The sequence below is a fragment of the Pelobates fuscus genome, chromosome 4 (genome assembly GCF_036172605.1).
Source record: "Pelobates fuscus isolate aPelFus1 chromosome 4, aPelFus1.pri, whole genome shotgun sequence".
Lineage (NCBI taxonomy): Eukaryota > Metazoa > Chordata > Amphibia > Anura > Pelobatidae > Pelobates > Pelobates fuscus.
In genome coordinates this window covers 355040564-355059298 of record NC_086320.1, presented here as the reverse complement: position 1 = coordinate 355059298, position 18735 = coordinate 355040564, and the positions used below count along the sequence as shown (strand labels likewise).

General features: G+C 39.5%; 1 protein-coding gene across 1 annotated transcript in view; it reads right to left on the bottom strand.

Moving 5' to 3' along the window:
• Positions 1 to 18735, bottom strand: part of SVIL (supervillin) — a 107254-nt gene that overhangs the window by 64703 nt on the left and 23816 nt on the right. The window contains exons 7-11 of the mRNA XM_063452600.1: positions 14765 to 14845; positions 5886 to 6710; positions 5366 to 5536; positions 4365 to 4399; positions 2396 to 2457 (exon numbers count right to left, since the gene is read on the bottom strand). Of these exons, the coding sequence (XP_063308670.1) occupies positions 2396 to 2457; positions 4365 to 4399; positions 5366 to 5536; positions 5886 to 6710; positions 14765 to 14845 (1174 nt within the window). The remainder of the gene's footprint in view (positions 1 to 2395; positions 2458 to 4364; positions 4400 to 5365; positions 5537 to 5885; positions 6711 to 14764; positions 14846 to 18735) is intronic.

Below are 18735 nucleotides of genomic sequence, written 5' to 3'. Positions count from 1 at the left end.
GCTCGTTGGAAAACATTACGGCTGCAACATCTTATTTGTATGGAGTGGTTGCCCTGAATCCACCCAAGTCAAGATTATAAAGTGTTGGTTGGCAGAGGAATCCATGATAAACGAGGTAACACCATCCATTCTTCTAGGATGTACATACAAGGATACAGTGCATAATATCTTAAGTTGAGTTGGAGCATTCTGCAACTGCAGTCTAGACCAGCGATCTCTGCCTATTATCCTGCTAGGAAGATCGATTGATGGATAAGTACTCAGAGGACGCTCTAAGCTTTTTCTTTTAGATCTTCCTAATCGTATCTCATTATAGCTGGTCTTGAAAGAGAATACAAAAAGCACCACAGCCTGGCTGCATGATGTGAATCATCAAAATATCAATAACCATGGTTTTACTGACTGTGCACTCTGAAAAATCAGCAATTAGTCTACACGGACCAAAATTCCGATAACTGCAGTTTACAGAACCCCTGCACGGCTGAGGTTCGCCAATTATGTGTTTCTCAGCTGGGAAACTGTATGTTTGTTTGGCAGATAGCCCTGTGCCACTCTTCTAAACCAACCTGACAGAAAACATAATCTGTGTCAAATTTGCCTGGTTGCAGTGGCTATTGTCATTCAGCAACACAAGGTTGTTAAGAGGGGAGGGGAAATAAATAAAAAAAGAAAATACAAAACCCACGGCATATTGGGACCTATGTAGTTAATAGATGAAAACTAATATATAAAGAGACTGTTAGAGGTCAACTACTTTTTAATTGGCAATTCTCCTGCTTACACACTGCTTTCAACAGGGGTGTCCAAACATGGCCCTAAAGCAGTTATTTTCTATTATTTAACAGCTGGGAGGGAGGGTCAAAATTTGGACACCCTTCTTTTAAATTAAACTCAAAAAGTATATATGTGGTTATATTAATATAGACATGTCAAAAACTGTGTTTTGAAACAATAAATCAAATTATATTTAAAAAAATATATATAATTAAAAAAACGTATATATGTTGCTGAGGATGTTACAAGTCCTTCGAAAGAACAGCCCAGCTATCTAATTGGGCCACATTGTTGTTGGAACAGATAGACCACAGATAATGAGGCTGAAAATGTATGTTTTATAGAGATTCCATGTCTCTGCTTCTTTGCAAACAGTTGTTTGTAACTACAGCAATTACAAATATTACTAAATTTAAAGAGAAAAAAAAAATCTGCAGCTAGGGGCCTGCTCCTTTCCTTCCATATATCCAAGGAAGAAGCTATACCATCTCCACTGACTGTACAAATACTTAAACTGTGTGCACACAGCATTTAAGTCCAGAATTTCTGAGACCATGTGCAAAACTGTTCAACCCAACTCACAAAAAAGAAATTATAGTGCCAATCTCGGTTCCATCAGTTGCTGGTGTGTCCCAAAAAAGTGTCCCCTTTATTGAACGCTCAACATAGGCATAGGCTACAGAGCATTTGATTTTGAGAGCAGAAATGCTAGCAAATGTATATATTTTAATGTATTGCTCTTTGACAGATGGGAGTAACCGCATTTTGCATCAGTCCACAGCATAGAGGCCTAGGCCAAACAGACTGAAAGGAGCACACTCCCTCAAAGCCAAATTTATCTAGCAAGTATTTACTGGGGGAACATAGGAACGAAGAGGCTGGCATAAGGGTGCCATCACAGGCATAATGGAGGAAGATTGCAATGCTCGAGCAAGTGTTCAGAGCAATGAGAGGATAGCAGAACTGGAGAGAGGGTGTTACAACATTGCAACACTCACGGAACATTGAGAAAGTCACACTGGAGAAAGGGGTAGAAGGTAACTATAGGAGCTCTGAAAACACTAAAATAAAAATAATTGTGATACATTATTTACTGCCTCAGGAGCAGTTTTAACTTGAATTCAATCTGTCATAATAGGTTTACTAAGTTTTAAAGAGGACAGAATGAGTTAACGTGTTAATATGTGCCCTAGAACAGGGGTAGAAAACATTCTGCACTCCATATCTTGTGAACTACATCTCCCCGATGCTTTGCTAGCATTATGGCTTCAAGAGCATTAAGGGAGAGGTAGTCCACAGCATCTGGAGTGCCAACGGTTTCCCGCCCCTGACCTAGAACGTCAGAGTGCTATACCCGGTCTTTGAGCCCTAGGAACTTAACGATGTAACATGGCTCCCAAGTGTAAGGTTTTACTAAACAGATTTGGTTTCGATAAACCATTTTCTTCGTAATGACATTTTCCAGTTACATACACGTTTCTAGAAATTACAATTTTCACTTAACAAAGGCTATTTAAAATCTGACCAGCAATGGATTAGGAATCATGCAGTAGGTGTTGGTACAAACCAATATTCAATTAATTTTATATTTTAAAAAAAAAAAAAGAAAAGAAAAAATTACCCGAAAAAGAAGCCTCTTTGCAGCCACACTTAGTTTAGCTCGTTCATCTACTTTTGCTTCCTCTGTTGGTAGAAAAGAAAATATAATGGCGATTACAGTGTGCAAGTTTAAGGTCCCCGGTCATCAAATGATACAGCAACCTTTATAGAACTTTCACAGTCCAGCTCACAAAATATAGTTCTTCCTAGCACTTTCTGGTGCAACAGTAAGCAATCTGACACTAGAGGATGGGTCCCTGGGCTAGTTTGCAGAATTCAGATCCACTCAAAAAAGTTGGGTAAAACAAGGTGTTTATTCTAACCAAAAATATTATAGCAGTTACTAAAATAGATTACATTTCAACATTTATCTACAACTAGTAAATCAATACAATAAACATTTATCAAACTAAAATTTTGTGGAAGGCAGTCATTGGGAAGCGGTAAAAATTTGCAGCTACGTACAGTCTTTTTACCCCCCACCATTTATATACATTTAATTTATACATATCCACTTTGATGCCAATAAGTATTTTCCAGACTGCCAGTAAGACCGGTTTTGTCCACATGCATCACACTTAACTCAAAACAAATCGCAATGGTTCTCGTTTGGACCAATAAAACTGTAAAGAATATATACATGCACACACATCTCCTTTATTCTAACATTGCCAATATCAGCTATTACTAAACCATCTCCAGCGGCAGTTTAGCCATGCCATCCTTGTGGAGACCTTAAAATAAGCTAGACGAATAATGAATGTTAAAACAGATGGTTGACAATGCTCTGGGAAAACCGGAGGGATTTTGCATTCAAATAGTTTCACATGAGATATTGAACCAGCCTGAATATTTAAGATCTGACCCAAACTGGGGTATATATAAGACAGGAACGCAAAGGGATGTAAGGGTCAATATACCCCGCAGATCCTAAAAGGGAATTGTTCATCTAACAAAGTCACTTGAATTAGGCCTATGGTTACCAATCTAGTCCGCAAGTCAAATGAGTAGTCCAGGTTTTGTCAATATCCTGGCAATGCCCCGTTCATTCACCCCAGTGAGGGCTAAAAGGGTCGTTTTTACTTCTCTCTACTCCCTCACCACAGCCAGCCGGTCTCCCTGGCCAAAATAATATTACAGCAAAACATGGGTCGCTTCAATCAGATAATTAAGTCTGACTTTTCTTTAGCGGAAGACCGCCACTAGAGGGGTGTTAATATTGCAATCTTAAAGGACCACTATAGTGCCAGGAAAACATACTAGTTTTCCTGGCACTATAGGGTCTCTAGGTACCCCCAACCCTTAGGGTCCCCCTCCCACCGGGCTGAAGGGGGAGGAAGGGGTTAATCTCTTACCTTTTCTCCACCGCCAGACTCCCTCAGCATCGGCTGAATGCGTGGCAAGAGCCGCGCGCGCAGTCCGTCCATAGGAAAGCATTCTTAATGCTTTCCTATGGACGCTGGCGTCTTCTCACTGTGAATATCACAGTGAGAAGCGCGGAAGCGCCTCTAGCGGCTGTCAATGAGAGCCACTAGAGGCTGGATTAACCCACAGGTAAACATAGCGGTTTCTCTGAAACTGCTATGTTTATAAAAGGGTTAATCCTAGATGGACCTGGCACCCAGACCACTTCTTTAAGCTGTAGTGATCTGGGTGCCTATAGTGGTCCTTTAACAGTGCTGTACCTACTAAATGACATGTTTTAGAGGGCAGGACTTCAACTAAAGGGCCACCCAGACCATTAGATGAAGGTGTCTGGATGCTTTTAGTGGTCCTTTAATGTACACACACACACACACACACACACACACACACACACACACTCTAACACTGGGATGCTAAATTCAGGCCAAAATATCAGGCAGTGAACAGTGCAGAGCTTTTCTAGACTTTTACATTTGTTTCAATAAACACAATATAATAGTTAATAAAACGCATAAGAAAGGAGGAAAAACATGGTACAAGGTGGCTGATATGTGCTGGTTACTTGCCTTCAGTAGGCTGCACTGGGGGTTGTAACGCTGACCTATGGAAAGTATTAAAGTATTAGAATATGTAAGAACACTTTAGAACAACTGGTTTTCAATCAAGAGTTTCCAAAAGTCATGCAAAAAAGTTACATACAATGCAGAGACACAAAGTGGCAATTTATAGGTATAGCACCACACTCTTTACTTACACAGTAAACCAATATTTAGCAGTCAAACAAGGGGAACGTAGAGAAAAAAAAATTATAATTTAGGAACGCAGTGCTTTTAATTCAAATATACTTTAAAGTACGTAAATCTAGCTTCATTGCGAAACAAAAAAAATAAAAATGTATATATGTTTGACATGAATCATAACTGTACGGAAGCCAAGCTTATACTATCAAACGAGTCATTTGAAAACATTCGTTTACTTGATGTTCATTGGGTCAACAAAACCTGTTTTCCTAGAGGTATCACACACTGGTATGTGGTACATGTAAAGGAAAATAAATTATGTCAATCTACGTATTTGAGATTTTGCCATGATTTATGGAGCATTAAAAACATGGCAATACTTTTCATAAACAGTCCATCGCCATGAAGAAAAACTAGAGTCATAAGTAGATCTAGGAAACCCATACACTTTGCTTTGTTTTATACTATAACAAGGTTTAAACGCAGAACTAGTTCCCAGCGTGTTATCCCCAACACCAATAAGTAACAAATCAACATTTTTCTGTTATTAGAGGTAATTTGATTGAAAAAAAAACTACAAAAAAAAAAATGTGATAATCCACAACTTATATAAGCAGTCATGTTTCAATTTGATCTGCTAGTAAAACAGATTTAAGTAGAGGGGGAAAAAATCTAATTAAAAAAAAAAAAAAAACACTATTTATGTAAAAAAGTGAAACTGCAGATAAGCATGAAAAGCTATAAATGCCAAACATACAACACTTAATCAGCTGCTCAGTTCATGGGCATGCCACGGTAAAAATCTTCTTCGCAGTTCGGATGCCTACCTATCAGTCTCTTTTCGCTCAGCTGATGTTACAGGTTGTGTTCTAAATCTTTCTGAAGTTTTTCTATTGTCGCCAGGAGAGAAATAAAGCCTGGGCCGTCGAGGGCCTCTTCCCTGCTCAGTACTGGCAGACAGATCAACACCTGATGTTGGCATTTCAGCCTTTGGTTCACTTTTTAGTCAGGATGAAGGTTATTGAAAAGAAAAAGAAAAAGAGTAAGAGTAATGGAAAGAAAAAGGAAAGAGGAAGGGATCTTATCACACCAAACCAGAATACTAAAATAAATAAGTGAAATGGCACTCTCATGCAAAAAATAAATAAATAAAGTGAGAAAAGGCTAAAACAGGCTAGGTGCCAGCACACAAGTGATACATATCTGCTGCTTTAACCAAAATCTTAATAGGTGAATTTTAGTGGATTCACACTGAAAACGGTGCGGTTGATCGAGGACGTGCAGGGTGACACACAAACCATAAGTTAAAAAATAAAAATTGAAGAATTAAATCTAAATATCACCCACAGGTCATCTCTTCTGCTTGTGCCTGCGGTCTCTAGATATGCACTCCTGAGCTGGGCGACAGATACTTTTGTATTCACAACACCAGTATCGCCGTTGGTCACCAGGGCATTTTCTTCAGTACCTAAAAATACCATCTCTTTCTGAGGTTCAGGATCTCTAATCTTAAACACTTCCAGCTTCTGAGAACCGGTTGAGTCAGACATCGAACGCGTAAGCATTTTATGCTTCATTGTGGAGACCTCTTTGCTGGGCCCCTGAGGTTTGACAGAAAATAAAGGAGGTCCACTTTGCAGATACATGATGGCTTCACTTTTTTCTGCAGTTTTTTGGACCTTGTCCTGAGAGCCTTGAGACACGTTCATCAGTTCTGCTGTCTCTTTCCTTGGCTTATTGTTAGAAAATGGCGTATGCATAGGTTTTTCGTCATAAAGGCTATGTGCTTTACCATTACTAACCACAGGTTTGAATTGGTCATGTAACTCGTTCGGGCCTTGAACAGGATGTGTCTTCTCGTTGACTACCTCAGTGGCAGCTCTGGGATTTCTTAGAGAGGTGGTGAACGCAGAAACCATTACGTTTTCATGCTCATTTTGTGCCACGACCTTTGGTGTATGAGCAATACCAGCAGGCTGGATGTAGCCATGTATTGGTTGACGAGCCGGGGATGGCGGTTTATAAACCCTATCAAAAGCAGAGGTTTCAGACTGGAAAGGCATATAGTAGACCGGTACAGGACGATGATGCTTTTGAGGAGAGGTGTCCGTGTCAGGTTTGGGACTCCCATGAATGCTCTCCTCTCTGCCCATTCTCCCTCTAATTTTTACTCTTCAAAAAAGAAAAGCAATTAGAATTCCAAAAGATAAATAAATACATAAAACGAAATGTAGAACATGATAAAAATTTAACGCAATGTAAATATTTCACTAGACGAAATTAATGTAAAAAAAAAAATCTAATAAATCATTTCTAGCATTCAAGGTTCAGCAATTTGTAAGTTGTTAGGACATGAAGCAAAAGTCACTACTGATATTAATTTCATTGCCTATGGTTTCCTGGGTGAAAAAAAGATTTTAATAATTTTTCACATTCCACACACACCTGGTAATAATAAATATATAGAACTAAGAATGTTGTGATTTGATCATTAGAATCCATCCCAAGTGGGAAATTCCATCAACCATGAGATAATGCCAGATGCAGTCCATCGTGAGCATAAAATATGATTTACCAATATCAGCTTGATAGCCAGTATCGAATCAGAATTAAATTCCTGTGTGGTATGTGTAGCCCTGGTCCTCTGTACAAGAAAAAGTCATCCTATTCTAATATTGCGCATTCAACTTGACTGGTTACTAGTCTTTCTTTACATTTATATTGATCTATTTAAGTCACTGGATAAAGAAGACAAAATAAAATACCGTATTTATCGGCGTATAACACGCACCGGCGTATAACACGCACCTCATTTTAAGAAGGAAATTCCAGGAAATTCCCCCCTCATCCCATAGTGTTCACCCCCCCTTTTAATAGTATTCTCCCCCCCCCCATAGTATTCTCCACCCCCTCATCCCATAGTGTTCCCCCCCTTTCCATAGTATTCTCCCCCCCGCCCATAGTATTCTCCCCCCCATAGTGTTCCCCCACCCTCATCCCATAGTGTCCCCCCCTTTTCATAGTATTCTCCCCCCCCTCCCATAGTATTCTCCACCCTCTCCCATAGTGCCCCCCCCCCCTCATCCCATAGTGTTCTCCCCCCCCCTTGTCCCATAGTGCACTTTCCCTCCCCTTGTCCCATAATTACTTACCTGTCTTGAAGTGTGGAGCCACAGCGCGCACCGCGGTACAGGAACTTCAATTTCAGGTTCCGGTTTCCGGCGGGACTGAAAGGAAGTGTGCACACTTCCTTTCAGTCCCGCCGGAAACCGGAACCTGAAATTGAATTTCCAGTACCGCGGTGCGAGCTGAACACAGGCCCACGCTTCAAGACAGGTAAGTAAATATGGTATATCGGCGTATAACACGCACACATCATTTGCCCCCTATTTTCAGGGAGAAAAAAAGTGCGTGTTATACGACGATAAATACGGTAAATATCTGTTACTCTCTACTTGAGTGTAGCAAGAGATTTCTGGCGTTTTCCCAGCAATATGTGGTGCACAACTTAATCAAAGATGCTGGGTTTGACATGGAATGCAATGAAGGAAGGGATAAAAACTAGTCAACGTATACATGTTCTTCTAATTTTTATATAGCAAGTGAGATTTAGTGCTGTGTACTAACCGTTCTGGAATTTCTTCATTACCAAATGGAAGACAATAAGGCTAAATTCGGAAATTAGCAATTTTTTTTTTTTAATTAACCTCAAAACACCTAACATTACCGTATTCGTTACATCCTAGAAACTTCTACAGGAGTATCCACTGCTGCCAAGTATAAAGGAACACTATAGCACTAGGAACACAAACATTTATTCCTGATACTATAGTCTTAAGACCTCTCTAGGTTCCCCCTCGCTACCATTCCACTTTTTAGGCTGAAATCATAATCCTGGTGATTATCTCCGTTAATCCAATGATATTCCATAGGGGATCATTGGTAGGCTTGTGCTCATATGCAACTAAAAAGCACACCGAGCCAATGAAATGCTGCTTTAGGAGCGGCATTGAGGTATATCAGAGTTATAGAAGAGGTAGCGCCTGTAGTGGCACTCATCTTGACAGACACTAGAGTCGTGTTAAATGGACACTATAGTCATCACAACAACTACAGCGTAATGTAGTTATTCTGGTGAGTATAATCATTGCCTTCAGGTATTTTCATGCAAACGCGGCCTTTTCAGAGAAAAGGCAGTGTTTACATTGCCCCTAGGGACACCTTCAAGTGGCCACTCCTCAGATGGCCACTGGAGGTGCTTCCTGGGGCAGTGCTGCACAGTAGGCAGAACTGCCGTTCAGCGTCTCCACGCTCTGCATGGGGACGCTGAATTTTCCACAGAGATGCATTGATTCAATGCATCCCTAGGACGAAGTGCTGATTGGCAAAAACGGGTTGGCCCCGCCCCCATCCTGTCTCCTATGGGAAGCATTGGATTGACTAGAAATCTGCAATTCTGAGGTCATCAAGGAAGGGTATAGGGGCGGCCCCGGAAATAAGGTGAGTTTTAATTCTTTTTAAGGGGGCTTGGGGGAGGAGGGGGGCAAGCCACCTAAATGTTGGGTTTAACACCTATGGTCAGGAATACAGGTTTGTGTTCCTGACCCTATAGTGATCCTTTAACCTTATATTACACTGCATGATTCAAAAGACAAGGGCACTTCACCAAGACAACTTCACGGAGCTGACGTGGTCTCGGTGCCTTTAGTGTCTCTTTAAAGCAAAACCAGACAGTTTCTGCTATACAATATACTCTTGAGGTATATATATATATGAATGTGCCATGTTCTGAAAAGGGATATAAAGTAGTAAACGCCAGGCAGTAACCATGGAAACCAGTTGAACAAGATGGTGTAGTCAGTTTATGACTCCATTCCTTTTACATCTGACTTTTTAAATTCAGTCCAGTGCATCACAGTTTGTGATATGCCGACATCTTAAACATTAAAAAAAATCAGACCTAAACTGAATTTTAGTATACAGAAAGGATAACGTGATTGAAAGGCAACCTACATTTTGAGACCTAACATGTCAGTGCGTACTGATTGGTTGACAAGTTTACCAATCAGAGCGCTCTGTCTTTCAAAACATGAGAAAGACTTTTTAAAAAGGCTTTTCCTGGCTTGAAATCTCCATTGGCAGAGTGTGTGTGGGGTGGAAAAAGAAAAATATGTGTGTTAAAAGGACTCATAGAATCCATATCCTGATTTCAAGCATTGGGGCATGGGTTTCTGCAGCCCGGGTTAAAATCCAGACCAAATTTAGCCTCCAGGCATTACAGGACATGAACAATATCAGGATTCCGAAACCCAATACTGCACATAATTGTTTTGCCATTTTCAGTACAGGACCATTCAGACTTTAGTGAATGACCTTGTTTTTCTCATGTAGGACAGCTTTTTGGTAATTGGTGGAGTTTCTGCCACTACCTCCTGCCATTTCTAATCTGATTCGAAGACACATTTTCTCAATCACTTAATAACTAGACACAAAGTAACCTAAAAGAAGATCCTGCAGTCTTATTAGATCTGTACTAAATCCAGCTTTGAGTGAGATTAGAACGTGACAAATTCCTGGCTGCCATCATCTGGAGTTTTGGATGAAGAGGTTGGTGCCATAGCTAATTGTGGGATATTTCATATTTTGGGGTAAACGACCATACCATCATTTAATACACTTCCCCCTCCCCCCCCCCCCCCACACAAAAAAAAAAAAAAAAAAAAGATTGGATTTTGCTCAAGATATTCTTCTTATTAATTGTTTAACCTCCATGAAAACTCTACATTCGCCATTAACTCTACCTGCTTCCAAATGTATTTTATTTTAGAATTTATAACAGCGCATGGATCGAGAGGTGCCTACCGCTCAACAACCCCCATGAGAAGCACTTGCACAAGTAAATGGAAGTACAGAGTGACTCCATCCTTGAGGAGCAGAATCTGTGCGTGCTGTTCATTTAAACTTCTATCTGCACAGCATCACAGGCAGGGCATGAAGAGAGATCTCTGCTAAAAGACCACTTTAGACCCAGACCACTTTAGCTCATTGAATTTGTCTGGGTGCAATGTCCCATGTCCCTTCACCCTACAGTGGTATTTATTGCAGATTGAGAAACTGCAATAATTACCTGTGAGGGTTAACTTCTCCACTAGTGGCAGTCTACCAGACAGCCACTAGAGGGACTTTCGGAATCGAAACAGACCTTAGGTCCTTTATCTGACGCTGGACGTTCTCACACTCTGCAAGAGGACCTCCAGCGTCAGATTTTTCCCTTTAAGTCCTGTAATAAAATGAATCACATAGATCTATCTAGATAATGCATAAAAATTGTGTTGGGGGTAAAAGGTAGCCCTGGAGCAAGCCTATACATTTTTCAATTTCAACACGTTCACTGCCAGAAAGGTATGCTTCTGGTATGTTAACGGTTAAGGTTACATGCTGACGTCTTCCATATATAGGCTTCAATTTAATATTGGTAATAAGCTTTTCAAGTGATTTAATATTTTTGGATTCATTTATAAAAAGATTGTGAAAATTAACCCCTTAATGACCAGACTGTTTTTCTATTTTCTTACCGTTCAGGGCACACTTTTTATAAATTTGACCCCAAAAATCTGTTCTACATCTACAACCGCCAATAAACTTAATTTTTTTCTAAATTGTGTCCTGTGTTTAGAAATACCCAATGTTAATATGTTCTTAGCTTTTTTTTGCAAGTTGTAGGGCTAGAAGTACAATTAGGACATTGCTGTTGCATTTTAAAAAATATTTTGAATAGATAGTAACATTGGAACACTTATCGGTCAAATCTCTGAATCACACCTCACATGTACTTTTTTTTTTTTTTTTTTTTAAAGTAGGCAACTGAGGGTATTCAATGTGGGGTATGTCCAGTCTTTTTTAGTAGCCACAAACACTGGCCAAAGTTAACATTTATATTTGTTTTGTGTTAAACATGCAAAATACAATTATGAACGCTAACTTTGGCCAGTGTTTGTGACTAAGTGGCTACTAAAAAAAGACTGAACATACCCCATTTGCAATAACTTGGGTTGGCTTCTTTTTCAAATGGTATGCCATCATGGTGTAATTCTCATTCCTGGGCAGCAACCATACGCTCTCAAAGGCAACATAACCAATCTGGCACATTTCAATGTGAAAAAACAGAAAATCAAATCTATTTGACCCTGTAACTGTCAAAGACACTATAAATTCTATGTGCATATTTATGTTATATTTTTACATAGGTAAATTTTATTGATTGCAATTTGAGTAAAACGTATCACAACAATATCATCAGTGAAAGTGCAGCTTGTGTGTGAAAAATGCAAAAAAAAAAATCATGTCACTTTCACTGACAATACCATCACTGTGATACTCAATCTCTCAAAAACTGAGCTCCTTGTCTTTCCTCCTCCTAATACTGATCCTCCTCTTTCGCTCTCCCTTCAAGTTTGTGGTACCAACATCAGTCCATCCTTGCAAGCGCGCTGTCTTGGCGTCATTCTTGACTCTGGTCTCACCTTTGAGCCTCACATCCAGCATGTTGCCAAATCCTGTAGATTCCATCTTAAAAACATAGCCCGCATCCGCCCCTTTCTTGCACCAGATACTACCAAGGAGCTTGTCCATGCTCTGGTAATCTCCCGCATGGATTACTGTAACCCTCTCCTTATTGGTCTTCCCAAAAGCCGTACTGCACCCCTACAGTCCGTAATGAATGCTGCTGCTAGACTGATTTTCCTCTCTAGTCGTTTCTCTCACACCTCACCCCTCTGCCAGTCCTTACATTGGCTTCCTGTATGCTATAGGAGTCAATTCAAAGTACTAACTCACACCTATAAAGCACTGAACAACTCTAGCCCCTCTTATATCTCCTCACAGATCCATAGGTATGTCCCTTCTCGGTCTCTCCGCTCTGCCCGTGACCACCTCCTGTCCGTTGTCCGCACTCGTACAGCCAACTCGCGCTTGCAGGACTTCTCGCAGGCGGCTCCCTATGGAATAGCCTGCCTACCGCCATCAGACTCTCCCCTAGTCTTGCATCTTTTAAGAAGTGCCTTAAAACCCATCTCTTTAGGAAAGCTTATGGCCTCCAAGACTAACCAATACCTCACATACCTGTCTCTTGCCCTCTCCTAAAGGGCAGTCCACCTTATTTGATTGCAAATTCCTGTCCTAATGTGTTTTACACCCCACCTCCTATAGAATGTAAGCTCGATCGAGCAGGGTCCTGTTCAACCTATTGTTTCCTGTAAGTTTATTTGTAATTGTCCTATTTATAGTTAAATCCCCTCTCATAATATTGTAAAGCGCTACGGAATCTGTTGGCGCTATATAAATTGCAATAATAATAATAATAATAATAGGTTTTACAGTTTTGAAACACTAATATTTGTGTTCCTTCTCCCGAGTAAAACGGAGTTTTATATTTACCAACATTTTTTTTATTTTACAGATGCAGGCAGTCCCCCTGCAGGCAGCACTATGGACGCCTATTGCGGCTATCTGACCGATCACATGACCCGCAGGGGCGATTAATTTGTTGAGGGGGGACTGCTACAGTCCCCCCAGACCGGGAGGAACACCGATTACCGGCAGGGGAACGGCAGCGATAGGGAAAGTAAGGAGGACTGAGAGGACGTACCAAGTATGTCTGCGGTCGTTAAGGGCCGTTTTCTGTCGGACGTACCTAGTACGTTCTCGGTCCTTAAATGGTTAAAAAGTGACAGATCTCATGTGGGTCCCATGGCCACAGGTAAAGGTAAGTTTTATTTATATTAAGCAGTCCCTCACAGCCACCTCCATCTTCACCTTGCATGACACAGTATGTCCTAATTTTTTCCATTTTGGAAAAAGTGCAGATTTCAATAGAAATCGACACTTTTATAAATTATGCTGGTTACACCCACCCCCTGGCTTTTCAAGGTAACAACAGGTCATGTTACTTCCTAGTTCAATTAGCTTATTTGCACAAAACTCAAGAGGTAGCAATAGCCCCAAGCACCTGCCTTGCAAAGACTTCTCATTGGGAAGTCTGCGATTGGACAGCCACAGAAAGTCTGGGCGGGGTTAGAAGATGAGGGCTTGCAAATGCAGCAGACAAGAACTGCAATTTTTGCAAGCTGTTTTTAGATATATCCCCCAATGGAAAAAAAATAAATGCATAAAAAGTGTAAGAAATTAAGAAATGTGTTATTTTTCAAGTTCTGCATGGCATTTTAACTGTAAATGTCATACTACTGTTAGCTTTTACGGTCATATAATACAAATATGTGTTCACCAATGTCTCACGATTACACCAGTACCCTCCATGAACAAGTTTTATGGGGTTTTGGAAACTTACAGGGTCAAACATAGGGCTTGCCAACTAAATTCTCTGGACTTTCTGCCTGGGTTGTCAGACAGACTTAATTCCAAGTTATATTTATCTATTATTTCTGCATAAGTATATATAATTGTATTAGTTATATGTTGGGGAGGTCTGCCTGACAACATAGGCCATCCTCTGCAGATAATCAATCACGCTGATCCGGGTCACATGATCCCAGTGCTATTGTGATCACATGACTGATCTACAAGACTGGCTGCTTGGGGACTGTCTCTGTTGTCAGGCGTACCCGGCAAGGAGGGTAGGTATGCGGTCTGTTGAGAGGGCCCGATCGTTAGGGCGTGCTATACCACCCTAACAGCATTAAAACCCTCCTTTTATAAGATGGAATAGCATGCTCCAATGTCAGGAGAGTGTTAAAATGGCTCTTTTTTTTTTTTTTAAATACAGATATATTAATACATATATTTTTGGGCCTTTAAATATTTAGGGGAAAAAAATATAGAATTTCAACAGTTTATCAAAAATATTAAATAATTTTACAAGCTTATCAAGCATTCTTACATTGAGGCCAAAATGAGTTTTAAAAAAATGCATCAAAATAATGTTTTATTGTAGCATAATTTGCCTTATTTTGTGTGGCTTCCCACCAACCTGCACAATGTTAGAAAATAACAATGGAAAGTTATCTTGAAAGGGCACTTCAGAATTGTGTATTTTTCACCCAAAACCACCAGGTCAATTAGAGGGGTTGCACATTGCACAAAAGCAAAAACATGTGCTTTTTATTAAGAGCGGTTAAGATGGGAAGTAAGAGGTTAATTTGGAAGTGTGTTAAGTTCATGGAACCAACAACCAAATTAAAAGTGTGAGGATTAGGCACAAGCTCTGGTACCTGGAAGGCCAGCTGATGAGAGACGGAGTGTCCCCATCTGAATCTTTCTGAAGGTACCATTCTGGTTTCGGCTTCCCTGCACTGTCACATAAAAGAAATAACCTTAAAAAAAATAAATCAGTCATCTAACTCATACACTTTCTAGCAAGCCTTTTATTGGTGAGCAATATAACACCCTGCTTACCATTCCAGCACTCCCAATAGTTAACAGAACCAAGCGTCTTTTTTCCTGCCTCTTTACCAAGGTTGAATGAAAGTGAACCTTTAAGTTGAATGGTTCTCAACTCAGTGACTTAATTGGAAAACATTTGGCTAAAGCAGCAGTCTTGCTAATAAAACCCTTCAAAAATTAAAGGGACACTCCAGGCACCAACACCAACAAATGTTATGCATTTTTTGTATAATAGACTTTGGCATTTATTAACTGTATTTTTTGCATGCTCACTTGGGGGGGATGGGGTGGGAGTCTTAAATAAACACTAATAGAAGCATGTATTTCGAACAGACTTTCCCTGCCTTTTTATATTAGTGGGGCCCCAAAAATGCTAAATCTGTTTTACTCTCCTTACATCAAACACCGAGCTGGTCTCTGTTGACAATCACAGCCAATCGAATGCTTTCCCATAGGCAAGCATTGGGGGGGAGCTAGTGCATGCGTGGTAATTGCCACCCTGTTGCAATTAGCATCTCATCATAGTCATTAGATCAATGCAGAAACACCCGTGACTAGAAGTGTCCCTAGTAAGCAATGTATTTTCTTTTTTCCTTTTCTAAGGCAGAGTTTGAATTGCTCAGACAGGAGGAGACGTTTCTTTCTTCCAGAACTTCTATTTTATGCTGTAATGATTCTGATTAAAGGGACACTATAGTCACCAGAAAACTACAGCTTATTGAATTTGTTCTGGTGAGTATAATCATTACCTTCAGGCATTTTGCAGTAAACACTTGTTTTTCACAGAAAATGCAGTGTTTACATTACAGCCTAGGGATAACTCCACTGGCCACTCCTGGCTACTAGAAGTGCTTCCTGGGGCAGTGCCGCCTAGAGAACAGCACTGCCATTCAGTGTCTCCACCTTCTGCATGCAGACACTGAACTTTCCTCATAGAGATGCACTGATTAAATGTGCATTCAAGGGGGCTAGACGGTGGTTTTAACACAATAGGGTCAGGAATAAAGGTTTGTGTTCCTGACCCTATAGTGTTCCTTTAACTCTGCCCTACCTCTATAGTTCTAAAATACGTTCTTGATAAATAAAATTCCCCCAATAACAATTGTATATGCCATCAGGATGCGCAGAAATTTTTGTAAAAGTTGTAATTCAGTTGATCAGAGAGAACTAAGTTTTCGCTAATCACCTCCTCTCCCCTATACAAATTGCAGATACATAGGTGTGATGGCTTGCAGGCTAGAGAATAATTCTTAGCAGAGATTAGAAGCATGACAAAGAGCTTGAGTCTTGCAGGGTTAAACATGTTCAAAATAAGAGATTCCTGATTGGCAGAGCTCAGTGTTGATGGTCTAACACAGTCATAGGCAACCTTTGGCACTACAGATGTTTTGGACTACACCTCCCATGATGCTTTGCCAGCATTATGGGTGTAAGAGCATTATGGGAGATGTAGTCCAAAACATCTGGAGTGCAGAAGGTTGTCTATCCTTGGCTAACATACAGAGATTTTTCTAAATGGAGTAACTTCAAATATAAGCTTCCATTATGTATTTCCCTTTTTATTTCAGACTGGCTGTCTTGAGACATTTCTATACAATCTACTTAAAAAATAAATAAATAGAATGGGTTAATTCTGCCTGGAGTGTCCCTTTAATTATCAATAAAGTGCAGGGCCAGCAGAGCGCAATGTACAAATATAAATTAACGAAAAGGCATATGCCTGGTCTCAATGGAACAACTGTATATCCTTCTATATACATATGTAAACGTTTGATTAATTTCCAGGAAAGTTTGGGAACAAAAAGGAGGTTAGAATGTACTGTAAAAAAAAAAACAATATTAAAAACGCACAAATGTGTTGGGATAATGCATCATTTAGCCTCATGGTTCTGTGTTTGAAGCCCAAGTTAACAAGGAGCCAATAAACACATCTGAGTGGATGACAGTCTTACAAACCTTTAAAAGGTTTCATTTATGAACAAAAATAAACAAAATACACAATAATAAAACAAGCCAAACAGAGAAGTGGTTAATTCTCTATATATGCTTAGGTGTTTTTTTTTAAACAGATTTCTTTTAATTCCAGTTTCCTCGTAAAATAATCATTAATGAGTAATAAAACATTTTACTACCAGAACTTCAAATTGGATCTTCCTTGTAAAGTCGGCCTCACTTCTACTAACCTACAACACCTTACAACTGCTTCACTTGTCAATTCCTTGCACTTTTAACAGTTGACCCCCAGTGAACCTGAGCTCTGACATCTTCCAGTCTCGGAGCATATGCTAACCTGTGTTTTTTTTTTCTTGCGTCAATAATAATAATAATAATAATAATAATAATAATAGCCACATTTTAGACAAGCTTTCTGCAGCCCCCACTAAATTCCACCGACTGCGGTAATGTGCTAGACAAATCTTACAATTCTCGCTCCTTTTCCTAAATTAATATTAAGGACAGGTTCTTTCTCCACTATGTTCTTTGTGTTTAATTTCAACACCTCCTCGCTTCACCCACAATCGCCTATCAACAGTCCTGTATACTGACAGCTTACAGGTCCTTTGGAGAATATGCTCCCATATCAACATCTTTATACCAATAGAAGACAATATAACATTTAGTCAATTCTCTATATAATGACTGCAAGAGCCCTGGAAATAACTACTGGTCATGGCCTTCCAGCATTCTGTGTTTTATAAAACTGTACCTGACCATAATATTAAAGAACACTCCACTGCGAAAACTGAACTAAAAATCACTGTTAAGTAGATATACTCCCAATGAAAACATGCATGCATTTAATGGTGACATTTCTATAGGGGGTTTATCTAAAAGCAGCTTGCAAAAGCTTTAGATCTTTGTCGGCACCCTTTACAAGACCTTCTCTTCTAACCAATCCCAGACGTGTGACCGTCCAGTCAAACTACACAGGTGCTCTGAGCAATTGCAGCTCTTTATTTTAGCTCCACTGAGCTAAACAATACATATATATATATATATATATATATATATATATATATATATATATATATATATATATATATATATATATATATATATATATATATATATATATATATATATATATATATATATATATATACACACACACACACACACACACACACAAACATACATCTTTTCCTAAATTATGTTCCAAGCAGTTGTATACTGCAAACACAGATTAAAAGGAATCCATGTTTAAAATGGAATGAGGCAAAAATGTGATTCTTTGTTAAACTAATTTGCATATGCCCACCCAGAATCCTTTGCGGATGTAACATCACTGCAGATTTGGGATTTCTGTGGGAAAAGCAAGTCTTATGGCTTGACTGGTGTGCAGATTTTTGTTTAACATTGTATTAACTATCCACAGACTTCAGATGGAAGGGGTTTTCAATCACAATTTTCCCCACCATAACCTATTTGGATTATATATATATATATAGTACATTTCTATTAAAATCTGCAGTTTTTTTCTTCCCCATTTTAGGGTCCCTTTTGGACACTGCAAGCGCAGTTTTAGGTTCAGAGGTTCCTTTTTAGAGCCCATATTCTATAGAGTTCATTCTCCAAAAAGGAGGGCAAAAGTCATGCAAACCACTCATTCATTTATTTTAATTACCTTTTAATCACACCCCTTAAAATTGGGGAAGAAGGAACCAAACTCACTGAAATTGTGAGAATGTTTATGTTGGCTTTTCTTTTTTTTACCTGCTATGGAGTTAACTGAAGACACATTTTGTTAGAACAGCTGTGCATTAGGTAATAGTATTGCGGTCTTTGGACCAAATGAAAC